At 39.3% G+C, this 19,811-nt stretch overlaps 1 protein-coding gene across 3 annotated transcripts in view; it reads right to left on the bottom strand.

The window, feature by feature from the left end:
• Nucleotides 1–19,811, bottom strand: part of syt1a (synaptotagmin Ia) — a 242,275-nt gene that overhangs the window by 32,454 nt on the left and 190,010 nt on the right. For 2 of the 3 annotated variants that reach the window (XM_053508374.1, XM_053508373.1), the window contains 2 exons: nt 7,959–8,131; nt 4,481–4,606 (listed from right to left, as the gene is read on the bottom strand). In XM_053508374.1, the coding sequence (XP_053364349.1) occupies nt 4,481–4,606; nt 7,959–8,131 (299 nt within the window). The remainder of the gene's footprint in view (nt 1–4,480; nt 4,607–7,958; nt 8,132–19,811) is intronic. The other variant, XM_053508375.1, reaches the window with a different exon arrangement.

The raw sequence follows: 19,811 nt of genomic DNA, 5'->3' as shown, positions 1-19,811 counted from the left end.
TCTCTCCATATACCTATCAACTCTTACAGTATGTCCATCCATCGCCTTTACCCACCCACCCATCTGTGCCCCCCCATCTATTCTTCAACCATCAATATATAAATCCAATCAGCTGTCTGTCAATCCATTCTTTTACTCATGCATCCTTTCAACCCATCCATACATTCATACAAACATCAATCCATTCATCCTATCTATCATAAATACCTTTCACATGGCTCCTGACAGTAAAACTCTCAGCTTTGTGTTTGTGGGAGAGATTCGGATGATGAGATTTTTACCCATAATCCCCTGCTCCGACTCTGCAGGCAGTGAAAGTAGCACACACTCCGAGACAAGAGACATGACTGTATTTCTTTTTCTCAGCGGGAGAGCACCGCTCAATTTGTCCACAGAATGTCGGAGGCAGTCGGCTGAAATTACTAGCGGCGAGACATTTTTCACGGTGGAAGGAACTTTTGGGTGGAAAACAATTTATTTCTCGTTTGCGGCGCGGCATAATCGTTGTGGATGTTCACTCCTATGTTTCGCTAGGCATTAGTGAGCTAATAAATAAACCCAGATACAGGTCATTAGTGTATCTGATCTCACTCCCACTCTCTCCCTCAGCATACGCTCATCTACTCCATCCTCGGCCTACACACCCGCTATCTGCCTTACACAACACAAATACTCGTCTGTACACACTGCTTCCATCCCTCAGTACATCTATCTATCTATCTATCTATCTATCTATCTATCTATCTATCTATCTATCTAAATAATAATCTAGAACAGATATATAATCCATATGGAGTGCTCAAGAACTGTTTTTCCTTCCCACCGTCCATTACAAACCCACAGCATCTCATATCTCTTTCCAACACATTTTACTCCTCCCATCACAAAGATGTCCATCCCTTATTCTCAGCTAATGCAACATAAACCCATTTGCAGTGAGAATCGATACCTGATGCAGGACAATAGCACCAAACTGCTGCTTGTCAGGAGTGAACGAAGCCATCAGGTAATTAAAGACGTTCCACATATAAACACCTTATTACCACTAAAGCTGCTTGTGCACCATTGCAGGATGGGGTTTTTTATCCTTCCTGTTAGAGGAAAGCAATCAGAGGTACATCACAGAAACTAAGAGAGGATTTAGTGATAGTTCTCCTGAACACGATTCTTTCACCAGATTTCTCCTTTCCAGTGGTGTGACACCTCAACATTGTGTGCTTCAACATCTCTGTCTGCATCACTAGCTGTTGTTACAGGAGCAATGAAGTGAAAAAAACTCAGACGTAAAGAACTGTCTGAACCCCATGGAGCGAATAGCCCGGTGTGACAGCAGCTTAATAACAGCAACCACTTTAAATATCTAGTCTTCTGACCTCCTACAATCTCAGAAGTGCTGAGAAGTGCTCAGAAGGGCATCTATCTTGTTTCTATCTATCTATCTATCTATCTATCTATCTATCTATCTATCTATCTATCTATCTATCTATCTATCTATCTATCTGTCTGTCGAGCATCTAACTGTGATTAGGGATGTATAGTGTTTCTGTTGTTTAAACAACAAACCATAAAGATAGTCTATATACAATTCAGGTATCTCATTAACACTAAGAGGAGCTCCTGTGTTTAGTGTTAACATGCTGATTTGATTTTGAAGTTACTGTTGAGAAAAGCGTTGCAGGAGTTCCAAGTTGAGGGGAGTTTGATTTGCCTCCTCCTAGTTGCAGGTTGGAAATTTGACAAAGTTCTAATGTATATTTATAATAGAGATAGAGAGATAGATAGATAGAGAGAGAGAGAGAGAGTATGCATCATATAGCGTGGATCTAATATGAGAAGAATCTGGGTCACGTTAATGCTGCTTCACTATCTGATGTTGGAGCTCGGAGCTGTGCAGACCAGCACAAAACAAATATCACGCTTTCCTCCTGCAGTGTTGCTTTAGCATAGTGAGAACGATCGAACAATAATTTGTAGCCTGAAATGTAATGGCTTTAAACATTTCGAATCCAGACACAAATCACAGTTTTGATAATAATTCCTCCAGTGTGTTTATAAAATGGCTTCTAGATCATGCTTTGTTTCTAAATGTTCATTGTTTTTTTTTTTTTAAATCATCTGAAAGCATCAAAATGAATTTTCATGGTCTGGGACCTGAAGATAGGGAGTTTAATTATCCCTGAATTTAGGACAGGTCCCCTGCGTGCAGGATGACTCACCCGTCCGTTTTTTGTTGAGTGTTTTATCAAAAATGATAAAAATCAATATGAAATTAAAACGAAAGTGGGTTTCTTATTGTTGCACTTCAGCATGTAAGAGTCCTTAATATAATATTTAACCATTAATGTGCCGCCATACTCATCCAACTAGCCACTGAGACACATATTAATTTAACCATCTGTCCATCCATGGGAGTCGAATCCAGGACTTGAAGGTGCTAACCACTAAGCCACTGTGCTGCCATTAATCCTTCATCCATCCATCCACCCATCCACAAACTGACTCATTTATCATACCTTCTGCCTTAAAACATACGCTTCTATTTATTTATTCTGTCTATCCATTCATTTATACAATATTTATTCAAATTTTCATCCATCAATCAATTTATCTCCTAACCAATTAATTCATCTCTTTATGCATTCATCCATTCATCTGTTTAGCCATCCGTCCATCAAGCCATTTGTTTTCATCCATTAAATAGATCAAGTCATTTGCCTGATCAATTCAACACACACATCTATTCATTTATTGTGTCCATCCACTCAATTATATAATTAATTCATTCATTCATTCATCCATTTATCAAACTTTTTTACTGACCATTCTATCCATCTATTCATCGATCCATTCATCGACCCATCTAACAACCCATCCATCCATTCATCCATCCATCCATCTATCCATCCATCCATCCATCCATCCATCCATCTAACAACCCATCCATCCATCCATCCATCCATCCATTCATCCATCCATCTAACAACCCATCCAACCATCCAATACATCCACTGACCAATCCATCCATCTCTCTACAGACCTACCCATCAATCAAGTCATTTGCCTCCATCAGTTCAACACACACATCTATTTAATTATTGTGTCCATCCACTAATCTATAGCATCATCCACCCATCTATCCATTCATCCTCCCATACAATAGCTATTTATCCATCTACTAGTAGCAAAACCCCCCTAAGATAAACAGTACTCATGCATCATGCGTCCTCATGTACTGAAGAGTTTTGATGAAGTTGTGTTGGTCAAACAAAGACCTCAGTGTTTAATAGCTCAGTGATGACAGGAACATCCCTCAGCAGTGCACACACGTTCAGACTCCACTATACACACCCAGACATAACAGAATTGATAATTCTGTAAAGGTTAAATTGTTTGTATGAAGGCTGAGAGTAGATCATTTCGTCCTGTCAGGTTTGTTTATGAAGGTTAGCCGCTGCACTTTAACTCCTCAATTAACTGCCGTCAGCTACGAGAACATTCATCAGCTCGAGATGAAAAACAGAGGAACCATGTCCTCATACACACTTCACTTCATTAGAACTTTCTGTCCATCATGAGTACTGTTTCAGATCCCAGATTTCTCAGGGTGTAGGAGTCATAATGGGATTTAGAGTTTCTTAAGACCTTCCAGCAATCGCCTTTAGCCAGCAGCAAAGCAACTTTTCTGCTTCCTTTAGCTTTTATTAAAGAATAAACGTCACACAGTCTATAAATAAAAAAAAAACACTCAGGAAACAGTCAGGGTAAGCGAGCTGCTATGAGCTGAGAAACCTTAAAAGCATATGTTATTGCACAATTCAGGAGCAAGGTCATGCTGCTCTACTGGGGAAAAAACGTTTTCTAACAGGAATTGCCTAATGGTTTTTAATAACCCCTGGTCAAATGGTTAAAAATGTTGATTGGGGGAATGTGTTTTAATATTATTATTTTTTTTGTACATGCATGATGACCACCTCATGTATCCTGCTTTTGTTTGGTGCATAGCATGTTGACGTCCTTAGAAATTAACGTGACCCAAAAGCACTTTCAGCAAAAACAATGAAAGTTGGACAACACACTGTCTCTGCAGTAATCACTTCTAAATCTAACTAGCTTTTAACACAAGGCTGAATCTGAAATCCCTCTCTAACCCCTGATCAAGGACACCACTTGCTGTGTGGAACAATTGATTTGACTCACCACATAGTGCACTAGCTTTCTATTTAACGCCTTTTGGGATTCGACCCCGAAACCCGGATTTAATGGAGCTGATATTCTAAAGTAAAATAAGTGGAAATATAAAGTAAATCAGGTAAGTTTCTCAGGACTGTCCACCACCTCCATGGTTTATTCTCCTCACCTTTTGGCTGCTTTTTTCTTGCGATTATTTCAACAGTCCTGATGCAAAATGAATCCCTTAATGAGAACACATAGGACATCAAACACCACAAACATAGCAAGACACACACTTACGGACTCTTACCGTGTTCTCTGTGAAATTGTAATCCAGTGAGTATTGTAATTTGCCCAGCTTTTCTTGTTCCTTAGGCTCGACTTCCTTTTCTCCCTCTGAAAGTCCAGTCTCCACTTCGTCTTCATCCTTCAGAGCCTGAAGGAGACATCCACCAAGAGTCAGTCCACTCGGCCCCACTTCCTGAAGCTGAGCCGCCAAAGCCATGGTCTCCTGTATGAACCTCTTGTATAAAGGGATCGAGCACTAAAACACCACAGTGATCAACACCACGACATGCTCGGTGATGGAGTTTAACCCCAAACCGTGGACCCCCATCCCATCCCCATCAACATTTTTTTAGTGCCTCTACAGTGTCGTCCATACAAAACCAATCAAAAAATGATTTGCAAAGTGGATGAGTGTAATGGCAGGGGTGCAAGCATTTTGGGAAAATCGAGCTTCTCAGAAGCAGATCAGAATATTTTTTTTTGTTAATCTTTCAGGCATTGGGGGAGGGGGGGAATCAGAAGAAGGGATGTGGAGTGTGGTGTAACTGTGCGTTCGTTCATTTCTGGCTAGTCTGAAGTGTGAGGGCTCAAACGTGCTCAAACTCTCATTCAGTGAATCTAATGAATCTAATCTTAGTCTAGATTAGTCAGTAAAGCATGCACAGCATTCTCATTTTGAAAAAAAAAAAGATAATAAAAGGAAAAAAACAAATTTTCTCTATGCCCCTGACCCCTTTGCATCATGCTAGCAGGAAGTGGTACACAGGGCCTGTCCTATTTGTTCTCAGGTTCATAAAATTTTTTGTTTTTCAGAGCAAAAGGCTGAACAAAATTGATTTCCATTCTTCAGCTTTGACCTCAACTTTGACCCGCTAATTAAGATTTTCCTTCAACGACCTGAAAGTTTAAGCTCAAAATTTTCTTTATCTTGCGTTACTTTTGAAGATTATCCATTGATTATCTAAGAAAACTGATCTCCTGTTTGTGATTTTTGATAAAGACAAGGAAAATCTTGATTAGCTTAGTTCTGTAAATAAAGAAATAAGCAAACTGAATATGCAGTGGTGTGAGAGTTTAACGCATTAACATGGCTAAATGTTAACACAATAGAAGCAGCTTAGCAGTTAGGATCCCGTGCTAGTAACCCGATGGTTTGAATCCCAACAGAGCCACTGTAAGGGTGAGAAAGACGGACAAGAGAGGGCTGATTTGTCCTCACTTGTAGGTCGCTTTGGATAAAAGCATTAGTCTGGCAAAATTTCACTACATTCTTTGAGCACATGGTAACTCGAAGAAACCGTATATAAGATTTTCTTTTTTTTAATATATAAATCTGCCTAATCATCTGCTATCTCCTGTGATCTTCCTTCTGACCTTTTTAAAAGCCTCAAGGAAGAGGTGCGATTTCAAAAAGAGTGTCTCGAGGATTCAAAGATCACGCCGGTCATTGTGAAAAAGCTTTTTGCATAATTTGTACGGCTAATGAGTCGAGTGGTATTTTCCGCTGGACGAATTGTCAGAGTCGAAAGTTCAAGTGGTTGGAATAAGACTGTGATGACAAAACGTTCATCTAAACAGCTCAAAATGCACTCAGTTAGAAATCAACGTGGTTCAGCCTTGGTCCAAGCATAACCCAAATGCTTTATGTTCATTCATGTGTATAGATTTATGCATATATATATATGTGCATACTCAGAGTTACACACATATATAGTGTAGATAGACGTGTACAGTATGCAGAATTACGCATTTCTCTCTAAGGCTTTAAGTCAAGAGGCTAAACAACATCATCGCAGCAGGCTAAAAGAAGATCCAACAGCAATTAGGAACCTACCGCCAGTGCCAATCCCGAAAAGTCATCAAAACACAGATAAGGAAGGACATAGAAGGAAGAAACACAAATTAAAACACACTGCACAAACACACAAGGCAAACACATATGTATGGGTACACCGGGAGAAATGACCAATCAAAAAGACCAAGCTCTTCCATCACGAATGTTATGACTGATGACAATTGACAAATCCTGTTTTGGATTCGTTCTTGAGAATATCCTTCTTACTAATATTGGAGACTTTCACGCCATCGATTTATATTTGAATAGCTAATGAAAAAACTTAGAACTTAGCCCACATTCTAGGACCAACAACAGGGCCACAGTGTTGCCACGTGCAGGGGATTGTGAGGGGCATGTGATCTTTATACCAGTTTCGTAGCAGGATCCTGACAATTTTGGACTAGACAAGTTTAAATTAGCTAATTAAAATAAATTATAGGTAGTTAAATTATAGCCAATTATAGGAAATCTGCATACAGATACAATCCACCGACAAATAAGTTACACAGTGCGACATCTCCTGAACCACGAAAAGCTGAACTGAACATTGTTTAACTTCCTGATGATCTCTCTGTGATTTCCTACAATCACAGGATCGCACCAGTTAGGGATCAGATTTAGGAATGTCGGAAAGGCACTTAACTCTCTGACCTGATGGATTTTTATTTTCTTTAACACCTCCTTGCTTAAACAGTCACAAACTCCCCAAAATCCTAAATTCCTGTCCAAATTTTGAAAAGCCTTGAATTCTCCAAATCCTATATTCCAAAATCCCTTAATCATTTCAACATCTTGTGTTCCATGGATATTATATTCTCAGAGTCCTAACATGTTTAAACCAGTATTCCAATTCCTGTACAGTAGTTTCCTTGGCAAATACAGCTTTAATTAAATCACATTAGTGCTAATGAAGTAAGTGCCCACATTTTATTTTAGTGTGTGTGAGTGGGTGTGTGTGTGCATGCGTGTGAGAATTTCAAAGTGTGTGTCTTCAATTGCGGATCTGAAATAAAGTGATTCCGGCCTCCCAACTCCTTACACAGCAAATCGAGGCGACTTTGTCAATGATTCATTTAAAAGTGTGTCGTTGTGTGTGTTACGTGTCAATTAGTATGCAAAGCGAGGTCAGAGTGCTGCTGTTACAATTTGCACTATAATTTGTGGGCGCGTTGTTAAAAAAGAGGGCGAGCCTTGCCATTGCTTTCGCTCCCCAGCACTAATTAGCTACTGTCATTTCTCCGGGTAGATCCCACTTCATAGTATAGCAATAATAATAATAATAATAATAATAATAATAATATGCATCACTATAACAATGAAATAAGAAAAAACAAACAAAAGAATGTACAGAACATAAATATATACGTTTATATGTTTAGCTAACAGAAAACAGGCTCGTTACACTTTTGTACCATTTACCATGCCAGGTTGTTCAATCCTGTAAATAAAGTCAGCAGTCAAGCAACAGCATTAACTGACATTTTTCTTTTATCACTGCATTTCTGAGAGCATAATAAATATTATCACTTTTAGTCGAATAGCATTAAAATGCAAGTCAATAACAGAAAACACTAGAATGATTTCAGCATCAGTGTCTTCATGCATTCTCCACTGATTAGAACAAGGCAGAGCCGGATTCAGAGTGGTTCTAAAGTGTGTTTACCTCCGTCTTGGCTCCGTCTATCACATCTTTCATGTTGATGGCATTCTTGCCCTTGTCCTTGCCCTTTTTCTTGTTCTTCTTCTTGAATATCCACTTTTTGCAGATGCAGAAGCAGCAGGACATAACAAGAACCACAGCCACAAACGCAATAGCCACAATGGCCCATGATGGCACTGCAAGGAAAAAACAAACACATAATATCTAGGGTTAGTACAGATTTAGGGAGTGTCTGTGTTCTCAGTCCATAAGAATCTTAGAGACCTGGTACCCAGCTAGAACATTTGCAGGCTCTTGTTCACAAGATTCCATGACTCTAGATTTCTCTGTTTCTCTAGGTCATGTTTTCTTCAAGTTCCAATATACACAGGGTTCAATGTTCACATGTTCCTGTGTAAATACTGTAGTACACTAGGTTCTCAGAGTTCTATAATAATTCTATTCCTCCCTACATTGCTAGGGTGGTTAAGATTAGAAGGTCCTATATTTCAAGCAGAGAGAAATGACCAACCCTCTAAGATCAATGGACTACAGCAGAGGAACCTGGCAGGGTGGCTTAACAGCTAAGCTCTGGATCACTGAACCAAATGGTTAGTGGTTCAGAAGCATGGCTAAGCTGCTGCTGTTAGATCCCTGAGAAGGCTCTCATCCCTCTTAGGTTCCTATGTACCCAGGACACTGGTTTCTGTCCTGATTACACTGGTCCTATGTTCCCAGGGTCGTTCCCAGGGCTCTCAGGATCCTGGTGCCACATTCTGATGTCCAGAATCCTATTGTTCTCAATACTAATGATTCTGTTCTTAGCCTTATAGTCCTCTGCTCTTAAACATTTTAACCCATGGCAGGGGTATCAAACTGGATCCATCAAACTGGACCCAATATATATTGATTCCACCAGTTTATTTAGTTGTTATTTTATTTACTTACTTTCAGTAGACTATCACCTCTGCTTGGTTTAAATGAAAGCCTGCATCCATACTGGCCCTTTTTGGATTCTGTTCTAAAGTGTTAAAGTAAAAGTACCTCCACATGCATTAACAGTACATGACTATCGAAATGGCCAGTGTAATGAAGTACTCTGCATGTTTTGGGGGTTTACTCAAGAGTCCTTGAGGTCCTTACTCATGAGGATGAGTCACATAAACTCCACTAACATGAGTGTTTCAGTTTAGCAGCTAGCAAAGTGAACCTGATCCAAAATGGCTGCCATGAGAAATTGCCTGGCTGTTTTTAAATAAGGTTTCTCTTTGGACTAATAAACATTGCTGTACATACGAGGATGAGTAGCTTAATGTCCAATAAATTAGCATTTGCTTTGTGCAACTAACACCGGAGCCTGAGCCAGAGTGGTTTATGTTGGTTCCTTCCTTGGTTGCATTATTTGCTTGCGTACTCGGGTTTCTTTGGAATAGTTTTGGAATAGTTTAGTTTTTTTTATTACGCAGATGGCTGGCATTATAAATTTTGTAAGCAGTATACTGAAACCACTCTGCTTTATTTTCTTGAAGAGCATTTTCCCCGAGCGGCATTATTGGTGCTTTGTAATGCCGCATCGTTACGGACTCCTAGAGGAAGCGGTGTTCCGTCTGGCTCTAACAGCACTTTGATCAATAAAAAGAGAAGACGTTGCTGTCTAGACTGGGGCCCGCTTAATGATCTCAACAGGAACAGAGATGTTTAAACACTCGAGCGAGTGCCCCTGGCCAATTTAGTGAGAATAACAAATGCTGGCGTTCTGCCTCGGCCAGAAAGAACCTTTTCAGGATCGTGACACTATTGTGCCAATCACCAACAGCTAGCAGCTTAGAGTTTATTTAATCAGTGGCTGAGATGTTGGTCCTAAATGAGTCTTTCCTCTTGAGATAAGGAAAATCTGAAAATGTCATTCAGGCAAGATTGAAGCCTAGGCTGAAAGAGAAAGTTTTTCCACACCCCTCATCAGTGTCTAACAATAGAACCGTCGACTCCAGACAGGAAGTAAACATTTTTTTTTTAGAGTCTTTCTTTGATTAAATGCAGCTTACAGCTTTAGCTGGTGCTGACAGGCGAAGACACGCTGCTGTCCTCCTCTGCACAGAGACAGGGCTAACAGCCTCCTGCCAAAAGTCTGAGCTAAAACCGGCAGCCATGTTACATGGCCCAACATGCTGGAGACACTCGAGACACACCTCCTCATGCGCTGGAATTAATCAAGGCTCTCTTTCTGTATAAGAAAATCCTTTTAGAGAAGTGTACAGTAATTACACCATCTGCTTTTGGAACACCGAGCACCTAACCATCGAGGTGTCAGCTTCACACAAAGATGAGTGCACCAAGTACAGCTTCCTGTGAACAAACATGGCAAATGTCGCGTCTTTTTACTTTGTACCTGATGCACAATAAAGTGAGGAATGGAACGTGAAGAATCTGTGAAGAATTGTATACGTACTCAAAGACACACTATTTAAATGAACAACACTTGATGTGTGTTGCTATAAAGGTATACAGTATATAATACTAAATAGAGTGATGGGGTTGTGTGAACGAGTGCGCTACTGTCAGAGCTGCTCTTGTAGAAAATGAATCCGGATGCAGAATTCTGCATAATAAAACCATATAAATCACCGTGACCTAGCAGCATCGGACGTGATGGAATAGCCTGAGAAAGTTTTTCTGCTCCAATTTTAGACCTTTGATATATATTTTTGTCGTCAAGAAAATAAGTCAGTGTTGTCTCTGCGGGATGAGCTTCGCTCAGACAGCTCCTGCAAAGAGGTGGGGAAAAAACAGAAGAAAAATCAATGGGCTGTTGACAAAATCGATGCGTGCTCTCCTGCGAGGAAAACAGTGAGCGATGGTCTGAAGTAACGTCACAGAGCCTGGGTCCCAGCATCAAGCCCGTGATGGATGAGGGAAGAGGCAGCGCCGGGGCACTCGGTCTGTTCTCCTGCCGCTGATGGGGTTCATAACATTCAAATAGATTTAATACGAGAGCTGATGAGGAAATTCAGACAGAACAGAAAAATATTTAGGTGAGAGGAAAATCTGTCTTAAAAACTGATTTTGTGAGTTAGAAACTGTCAATCCTGAATCAGTTCTCTAAGGGAATTAAAAAATATATAATATATTTTAAAGATAATCGGTTTCTGTACCACTGACGATAAACTGGTTTTATATTTCAGTTCATAAATTTTATTATTATTATTATTATTATTACTTTTAAAGTGTAGCTTACTGTTTGTCTCCACTTTTTAGGTTTTTCTTGTGCTTGCTTACTTTTTATTTCATCTGCTAGGTTTTTTGTTCTTTAGTGGCTGCTGTTGGCTAAGTCCTATTTTTTATTTAATTTAGATTTTTTTGTTCGAAGTTCTTCTTCTTCTTTGTCTTTCGGCTGTTCCCTTTCAGGGGTCGCCACAGCGAATCATTTGCCTCCATCTAACCCTATCCTCTGCATCCTCTTCTCTCACACCAACTAACTTCATGTCCTCTCTCACTGCATCCATTAATCTGGATTAATCTCTTTGGTCTTCCTCTAGACCTCCTGCCTGGCAGTTCCAACCTCAGCATCCTTCTACCGATATATTCACAATCTCTCCTCTAAACATGTCCAAACCACTTCAATCTGGCCTCTCTGACTTTATCTCCAAAACATCTAACATGGGTTGTCCCTCTGATGAAAAGAGTTCTGCAGTCATCCACTTTGATTGTCTTCCATGGTCTTTCAGGCTTTTTGCTGTTGCTGTGTTCACCAGGTAATTCCTGCCAGACTGTTGTATTGGCCACTCCCAGGGTTTTTGCTACATCACTGTGTTTATTTTGTTTGTTTTTTTTCAGCCTAATGACGGCCTCCTTCACTTGCATAGACACCTCTTTGGACCTCATGTCAAGTGAATAGCTACCAAATGCAAATGTAACACTCAAAACCTCCTAAAGGCCTTTTATCTGGTTGATTAGTAATGGAGTGATGAAGCCACACCTGGCCATGCAACTGCTTGGCAGGCATTTGTTCCATTATTTATGAGCCCCCCCAAATGAAAATGTGTGTGGATGAAAATGGCTGTTATTCCTAAATGATTACTGTTGTGTTTTGTTAACCCTCCTGAGTTAAATCTGAAGGTCTTGACTAATGTGTACAGAGAACAAATTCCAAAATAAATTATGTTTGTTAGAACATTTTTGGACCTGACTGTACTGTAGATTGCAATGCTCATTGGAAGTTAGGCTTCCTGCTTGGATAGCTTGTCTTTCTACAAAGTAAGTTTGCAACATGTGATCACAAAGTGAGTTTGTTTACAGCTCAGTTTTTTTTAATCTTCATCCAAAAGAGCATTTGAGATTAAAGAACCGAATAAGCACGTTGTTAAAAACAGCAGGCTGAGAACAGGGTTATAATCAGTTTTATTTAGAATTACTAGAAAGATCAAGTATCGTAAATAACTTTTTCTAATTTGAAACCAGAAGTTAAGTGGGAAAGAAAAACAAGCAGCAGGGTTATGTCCGTCATGTCCGTCCCTAGATTTAAAAAAAGAGGCCGAATCACATACCCGTCGCTCTAACAGCTGGAAATCAGGAGCCGTTCTGAATGTCACTCCTGTCAATCAGCAGATTTCCTTGGAGAAGCAATTCCTCAGTCCATAATTACCCATCTGTCCCTCTGATTCATGGCTCTCACCTCCTTCTCTCTCTCTTTCTCTCACCACCGACCCACCATCACACATCTGCCCCCCACGTTCACCACCGCTCGCCCGTAATCACCAGAACCTCAGGAATTTTACTCCCACAATGACAGACTCTACATCTCACATTCTCCACTGCTTAACACTCAGAGACAAATAAATAAAGATTAAATACAGATTACATTTCTGAGCTTTTGTCTGTTTTTGTTATCTGACTAGTCTAAAAATCTAGCATGTTGAACAGTTGGTGTTTTGTGTAATTATCTATGCAGCCGCCAGGGTTCTTACTAGATCCAGAAAATATGATCATATAACCCCAATATTATCATCCCTGCACTGGCTACCTGTTCAGTTTAGAATTAATTACAAAATAGAATTACATAAGGCCTTAAATGGTTTAGCTCCCACATGCCTAACCAGTCTTCTGAAATGCTATAATCCACCACGTTCCTTAAGATCACAAAACTCTGGACTTCTTGTAATTCCCAGAATTTCAAAATCTACAAAAGGGCGCAGGGCATTTTCATATTTGGTTCCAAAACTTTGGAATAGCCTTCCAGACAGTGTTCGGGGAGCAGACACGGTTTCCCAATTCAAAAGTAGACTCAAGACGCATTTCTTTAATCTGGCATACGCGTAACTCATCCCATAACTTCATACTTCAGTACACCTATCCTGAATGGCAACTACGCTAATTCTCTCCATCTGTTCTGTACTTTTCTACCCATCCCGAGGCATCTGGAGATTGTACCAGCTTCAGTAGACAAAGGCCAACCCTGCGAGGATCCTAAGGCACCCAGAGAAGGACCAGCTCCAGCTGAATTCTGCCTTATTATGGCTGGAGCTACACATCCTGCTCCTGTGCTCCCAGTGATGCAGACCCCATCTGCCCTCTGCACCTACTGACTCATCCCTATGCTGAAGTGGACTTCATGTTAATTTAAAGAATCTCTGTTATATTGTACTGTACTTTCAGCTGCATAACACACATGGTGTTATATCATCTCTATCTGTTATCACCCAGATGAGGATGGGTTCCCTGTTGAGTCTGGTTCCTCTCAAGGTTTCTTCCTATTGCCATCTCAGGGAGTTTTTCCTTGCCACTGTTGCCGTTACCCTTGGCTTGCTCATCAGAGAAATTTCATTCATTCACCTCATTATTATCTAGACACATTATTCTCACACATACACAATTTATTATTATTTTATATATTACTGTTTGAATCTGTGTGAGCTACAAACAGCTACAAACAGCGTATTTAAATTTGCTGAATTTATTCTCTTTCACACCTAAATTCACTTGGAGAGCAGGGAGAGAGAGAGACCTTCAGTGAAACACGCTCAGACTCAAGTGGGGTTCTCATGCTTCTGAAGAACCTCAACCAGGATAAACCCCACACTCACAGAGGATCAGCGCATCAGGGTGCGAGATGATGCTCCAGTTAGCTTATAATTGGTTGTTGGTTATGGTTGAAATGAATAACAGCAAAGGGTTTGAAATTCCAACCAGATGTTTACAGTTAGCACTTCCATCTCAGGAGCCTGGCTGCACTGTGAACAAACCGCCAACCACATGATAACTGCTCTGTCGTACTCTAATTCCAGTGATGGACAAGGTCGAAAGGTGCCAATACTTTGTGATAAGGAAAAAAAAAACAAAGCCTACATTTAAACGTCCTGAATTAGACACTTAAAATCAGGTAGTGCAAGAAGATAAAGATAAAGACCGGGAATGAGAACAATGTGGTTAATTTGAGGGAAAAAAAGGAAAAAGAAAAGAAAAACAACAAATGCTATATGACTCACACCTTTCTAATAGAAGACGGAATCGTATTTGGAATGATTGCACTGGTGTGATGAGTTGATGAGAACATTTAAAATGTAGTTTTTTCCAATTATCCAAATTGCTTCATTCTGTTTTGATTATATTTGCTGCCGAAGGAAATTAAATTGTTTTAACACTTTGCCCATTAAGACGATTGCTCCATAACTTCTCCAGCGAAATAGTTTGCATTGTAGAGCCGTAAAAATTCAGAGTATCTCCTTCATCACAACCGTGTCACTCATAAAGACACTTTTGTCCTTCTTAATTAAAAGCGCCCGAGTCCCTGAAAGCTACTGAAGCGTTTGCTAATTAACTCCATTGTGCGAGTGTGTGTTCTCCCGAGAGAGCACTACGCAAGCATGTGCTTCCATCTGAAACGTCGCTTATCTCTTGTTCGACCACACACACTCTTATACACACATACACACTCTCACAGTGGGGATGCATAGATGTGTTTCACAGCTGGAGTCGCATCCTTGGCTGACTTGAAGCGTCTCACTAAAACATTTTCCTGCTGCGTCCCAAATAACTCTCCACTCGTGTCCTCAAGGACACACACACACACACACCCAGAAATCATTCTCCATGAACAGTGTGGTATTCTGATTTATCTCGTTTCTCTTATCGAATGTGACAGCCGAACAAAAGAAAACGATCCTGCCTTTTCTCAGATTGGACATCTGCCTGATAAGAGTTTATGATGTTTTTAGACAAATATAATGCTGGCGATTTGATGTAAAGTCCATTAATTCCATTGCTGTAAGATTTTGTTTTGTGAAGGGTTGGGGAAAAAAATCCTAAAAGATGGGATCTGCTGCTTGAAAGAAAGAAAATAAAGGCGAAGAAGAAATCAGCCAGGCGGCGTAAAATGATCCGGCGGAGTAATGTGCCTCAACTCGGGCTAATTTGTTGTGACAGATTGTTGTTGGTCAATTAACCCTGGCACAACGACATGTTATACAACATGCTGAGATGAACAGAGAGAAAGAGCGAGAGAGAGAGACAGGTAACCTGTCTGCCCTCCTCAAATGCTCTTCAATAAGAAAAAGAGTGGCTTAAGCCTTAAAATGGCAAGCTGTGGTAAGTTTTTGGAAATAGTGTGAGGTTTTATAATGAGACTCAAGTAAACAAAGTGATTTCAGATATCTGAGGGCCGAAGGTAATGATGTAGATCTACTTTGCACACATTTACATTCAGAGCTACTTTATTATTTTATGATCAATAATCCATGTATTTTATGGAAATGGTGTTTTGTTGAGTAGGTGAGGATTTAGACAGCAGGCTGCAGGATCCCTTAAAGCATTAAGACATTCTCCATCAAACTGCATTAAACACCACAATTCACCATCAGACTCCCATTAAACACCACCTTTCTCAATTAAACACCATTAGATACCACCATTACCCATCAAACCAAATTAAACACTCCCATTTACCATCAAACCATATAAAAATCATTATTAACCTCAAACCCCAATAAACACCATCATTTACCATCAAACCCCATTAAACACCACCATTGTCCATCAAACCCCATTAAACATCACCATTTACCATTTAATCCCATTTAACACCACCATTCCATATCAAACACCAATATTACCCAGCAAATCACATTAAACACAATCCTTCCCCATCAAACCTCATGAAACACCAACATACCCCAGTAAAAGCCCCATAAAAACCATCATTCTCCATTAAGCACCGAAATTCCCCAACACACGCCATAAAACATCCCCTATTCCCCATCACACCCGATTAAAAACTAACCTTACTCATTAAACCTCATTAAATTCCAACAAAGATACCATCAAACCCCATGAAACACCAACATTCAATTAGCGTTCAATCAAAATACAAACATGGCATTTGAATTTGAACACCAACATTCCCCATCAACAGATTCTCTGTAAAACAACATTAAATACCACCATTCTAAACAAACTCTATTAAACAACAACATTGCCTACCAAACCCCATTACACCCCAATAGATTCACTCAAAACCCCAATACCACTCACATTCAAAATCAAACCCCATTAAACATGGTTAAACACCACCATTCCATATCATTCCCCATTAAACATCAACATTCCCCATTAAATGCCATAAAACACCAGCATTTCCTAGTTTCATTGAGAAGGGTGCTTGTTGGAGAGCTTCAGTGTTTGATAGAAAAAGGCGGTGCTTAAGGTAGAATGTTGGTGTTTGTTTGGAGAATGCTGGACTTTGATGAAGAATTTATTTTGTGAGATGAATAATGATTGTGTTTGATCTTAAATGTTGGTGTTTAATGGTGAATGCTGGTGTTTGATCTTGAATGCTGCAGAAGAGTTTTATGGAGAATTTGGGTATTTGTGGGTTGGTGTTTCCTGGGAAGTGTTTGATTATAAACTTTGATACCAAATGATGAATGTCACTCACTCACTCACTCATTCACTTCTCACTCACTCACTCACTCATTCACTCCTCACTCACTCACTCACTGATTATCTATACCACTTTATCCTGTATTCAGGGTCTTGGAGGCCTGAAGCCTATCCCAGGACACTTAGGGCATCAGGCCGGGTACACCCTGGACAAGGTATTGTGAATGTCATTGTCAACTTAATAAAATTTAATGTTATAAAACTAAATGTTATTGCCTTATGGCATTTGATTTGCTATTTTGGCTTTCAATGTTTTAATTGGTGTGTAATAGAGAATACTAGTGTTTAATTCACAATGTAACTCTAATTACCAAGAAACAAACAAGATGAATTCAATAGCAGCTTTAAAAGAAATGCAGTTATTACAGAGGTATTTTCTCCACTGTTATGCTTTATTTATAATTGCAAAACTGCCATATAAGTAACTACATTTTTAGACAAGAGGCAGTTAGAAGCCTGTCATATTCATCTCACTCTGCTGTAAATACTCAGTCTTCAACACTGCGTGAAATTAAACAAGCATGAAATTGACACAAATTGAAGCTTTACTGAAGAAAAAAAAACTAGCACAAGATAGTGACGGGTCGGACGGACAGCAGTGCTCACTGTCTCGCTTTTTTGTCTTTATTATTTAAGATAATTGTGGTCAAGTGTGTAATAACGACTCAGGCCGGAGAGGTTAATGAGTATTCGCTGCAGGGTCTTTGGGCTCAATCAGGAATTATGGGAGAGTTAGTTAACAGTTATAATTAAATTTATTAACGTTAAATGACTGATAAATACCATCAAACCTCATCAAACACTTAGATTCAACATTAATTACCATCAGATTGCCCTGTATTTTTGCCTTTTTGGCTAAATTTACTGTACTTCGAGCAAATGAGATTTATAAATACCACATCACATAAACCCTGCACTGGTGTTTCCAGAAATCTATACACTGTTATGTTGATATTTCAGACTAAGTAGCATGGCACAGTCACTCTTTAACAGGGCAATCTAATCTGAACATTAATTAGCATGTTAGTGTTTACTGAATGTTGGTATTTAATGCTGTTGTATTATACTGTATATTACTCTACAGTATATTAATGAATAAAACCAACAGACACCAACTTTCTAAATGTTATAATGAATTATAATGTCAGTCAATCTTAACTTATTTCTGTTAAAATGATCTGGATTATTTTTTTTTCCTAACTGCATTGTAAATGCTTACATGACTGCACGAAGCATATAATTGGCCAAGAAAATTCTAGAAACCTTTAAATTTAAATATGTCACTTAATTAATGAATATGCAGCAGAGTTCTAAAGCATCTAAGGCAGTAAACATTAGCAACCCCATTAAACACCAACATACTGTACATCTTTAAACCACATTAAACACAAACACTCCCTATCAAACCCCATTAAACACCAACATAGTCAATTTAACCCCATTAAACACCAACAGTCCCCCATTAGACCACATTAAACACCACAAATGCCAAACAAACTTAATAAAACACCAATATATTTAATCAAACCACATTAAACACCAACAGTCCCCCATCAAACCATTAAGCACTACTCCCCAATCAAACCCATTAAACACCACCATTCGCCACCAAACCTCAATAAAAACCAATTCCCTCATCAAAACCATTGAGAACCAATATTCCCTATCAAACCCCATTAAACACCAACATAGTCAATCAAACCCCATTAAATCATTAAACACCATCATTCCACATGGTAAATGTTGGTGACTGATGGTGAATGTTGGTGTTTGATGGTGAATGTTGGTGTTTAATGGTGAATGTTGGTATTTGATAGTAAATGTTGGTCTTTGATGGTGAATGTTGGTGTTTGATGGTAAATGTTGGTCTTTGATGGTGAATATTGGTGTTTAAAGGTTATTGTTGGTGTTTGATGGTGAATGTTGGTGTCTGATGGTGAATGTTGGTCTTTGATGGTGAATGTTGGTGTTCGATGGTAAATGTTGATCTTTGATTGCGAATATTGGTGTTTAAAGGTAAATGTTGGTGTTTGATGGTGAATGTTGGTGTTTGATAGTGAATGTTGGTGTTTGATGGTAAATGTTGATCTTTGATGGTGAATATTGGTGTTTAAAGGTGAATGTGCTTAGGGAACACAATGATATGATATGTAAAGCGGTTATCCTGCAGTACTGGTGTATCATCACACAGCCACTCTGTCCATCTACACAACACTGAAACTCTGTATGGAATTGTTTTCCTCTGACCATATCAAACATGTCGATAATTCCATCATTTCTCTCATGTGGAATCTGATATTGTGTTAAACGTGAAAACACACACACACACACACACACACACACACACACACACACTGGTTAAACACACTGAACGTGACTGCGAGCCTGCAAACTAAATCTCAGTCCATTAGAAATGATCGATCTTTGTGCGAGTCAGTGGAGGTGAACGTTCTGAATCTGACTGATGACTCTAAGGAAGGGATCTCTGGAAGGCTGCTGTTTGCCAACTTCATTTAAAAAATGTTCAAAACATTTAAGAAAAAGATTAAACACAAAGGGACCGAGGTTTGAAAAGAAAACTTGTGTGGCCCTTTTATGTCTTTATCCTAATGTGTATATCTAAAAGAAAAGGTAAAATAGTGGGTGGAGTCAATTAAACATTTATTTATCTCATAGTTTGTTTGTGTGTGTGTGTGTGTGTGTGTGTGTGTGTGTGTGTGTGTGTGTGTGACGACGTGGCTAAAGGGCAGGTATTAAATCTGTAGGTCTAAGTTCTAGGACTCAAAGACATATAAAACAAGTCTTTAATAAGTTTTTTAATGATAACACTCTTTTGAAATAACTCGTCACGGTAATCAGGAACAATGAAAACTTTCAAAACCCTCATTTACATAATCTCTCCTTTTCCTATTTTGCATGTACATTATTTCCATGGTTATTATCGAC

This window comes from Clarias gariepinus, chromosome 12 (genome assembly GCF_024256425.1).
Source record: "Clarias gariepinus isolate MV-2021 ecotype Netherlands chromosome 12, CGAR_prim_01v2, whole genome shotgun sequence".
NCBI lineage: Eukaryota > Metazoa > Chordata > Actinopteri > Siluriformes > Clariidae > Clarias > Clarias gariepinus.
Note: the sequence above shows the minus strand (reverse complement) of the source record. Positions and strands in the feature narration are given on the sequence as shown.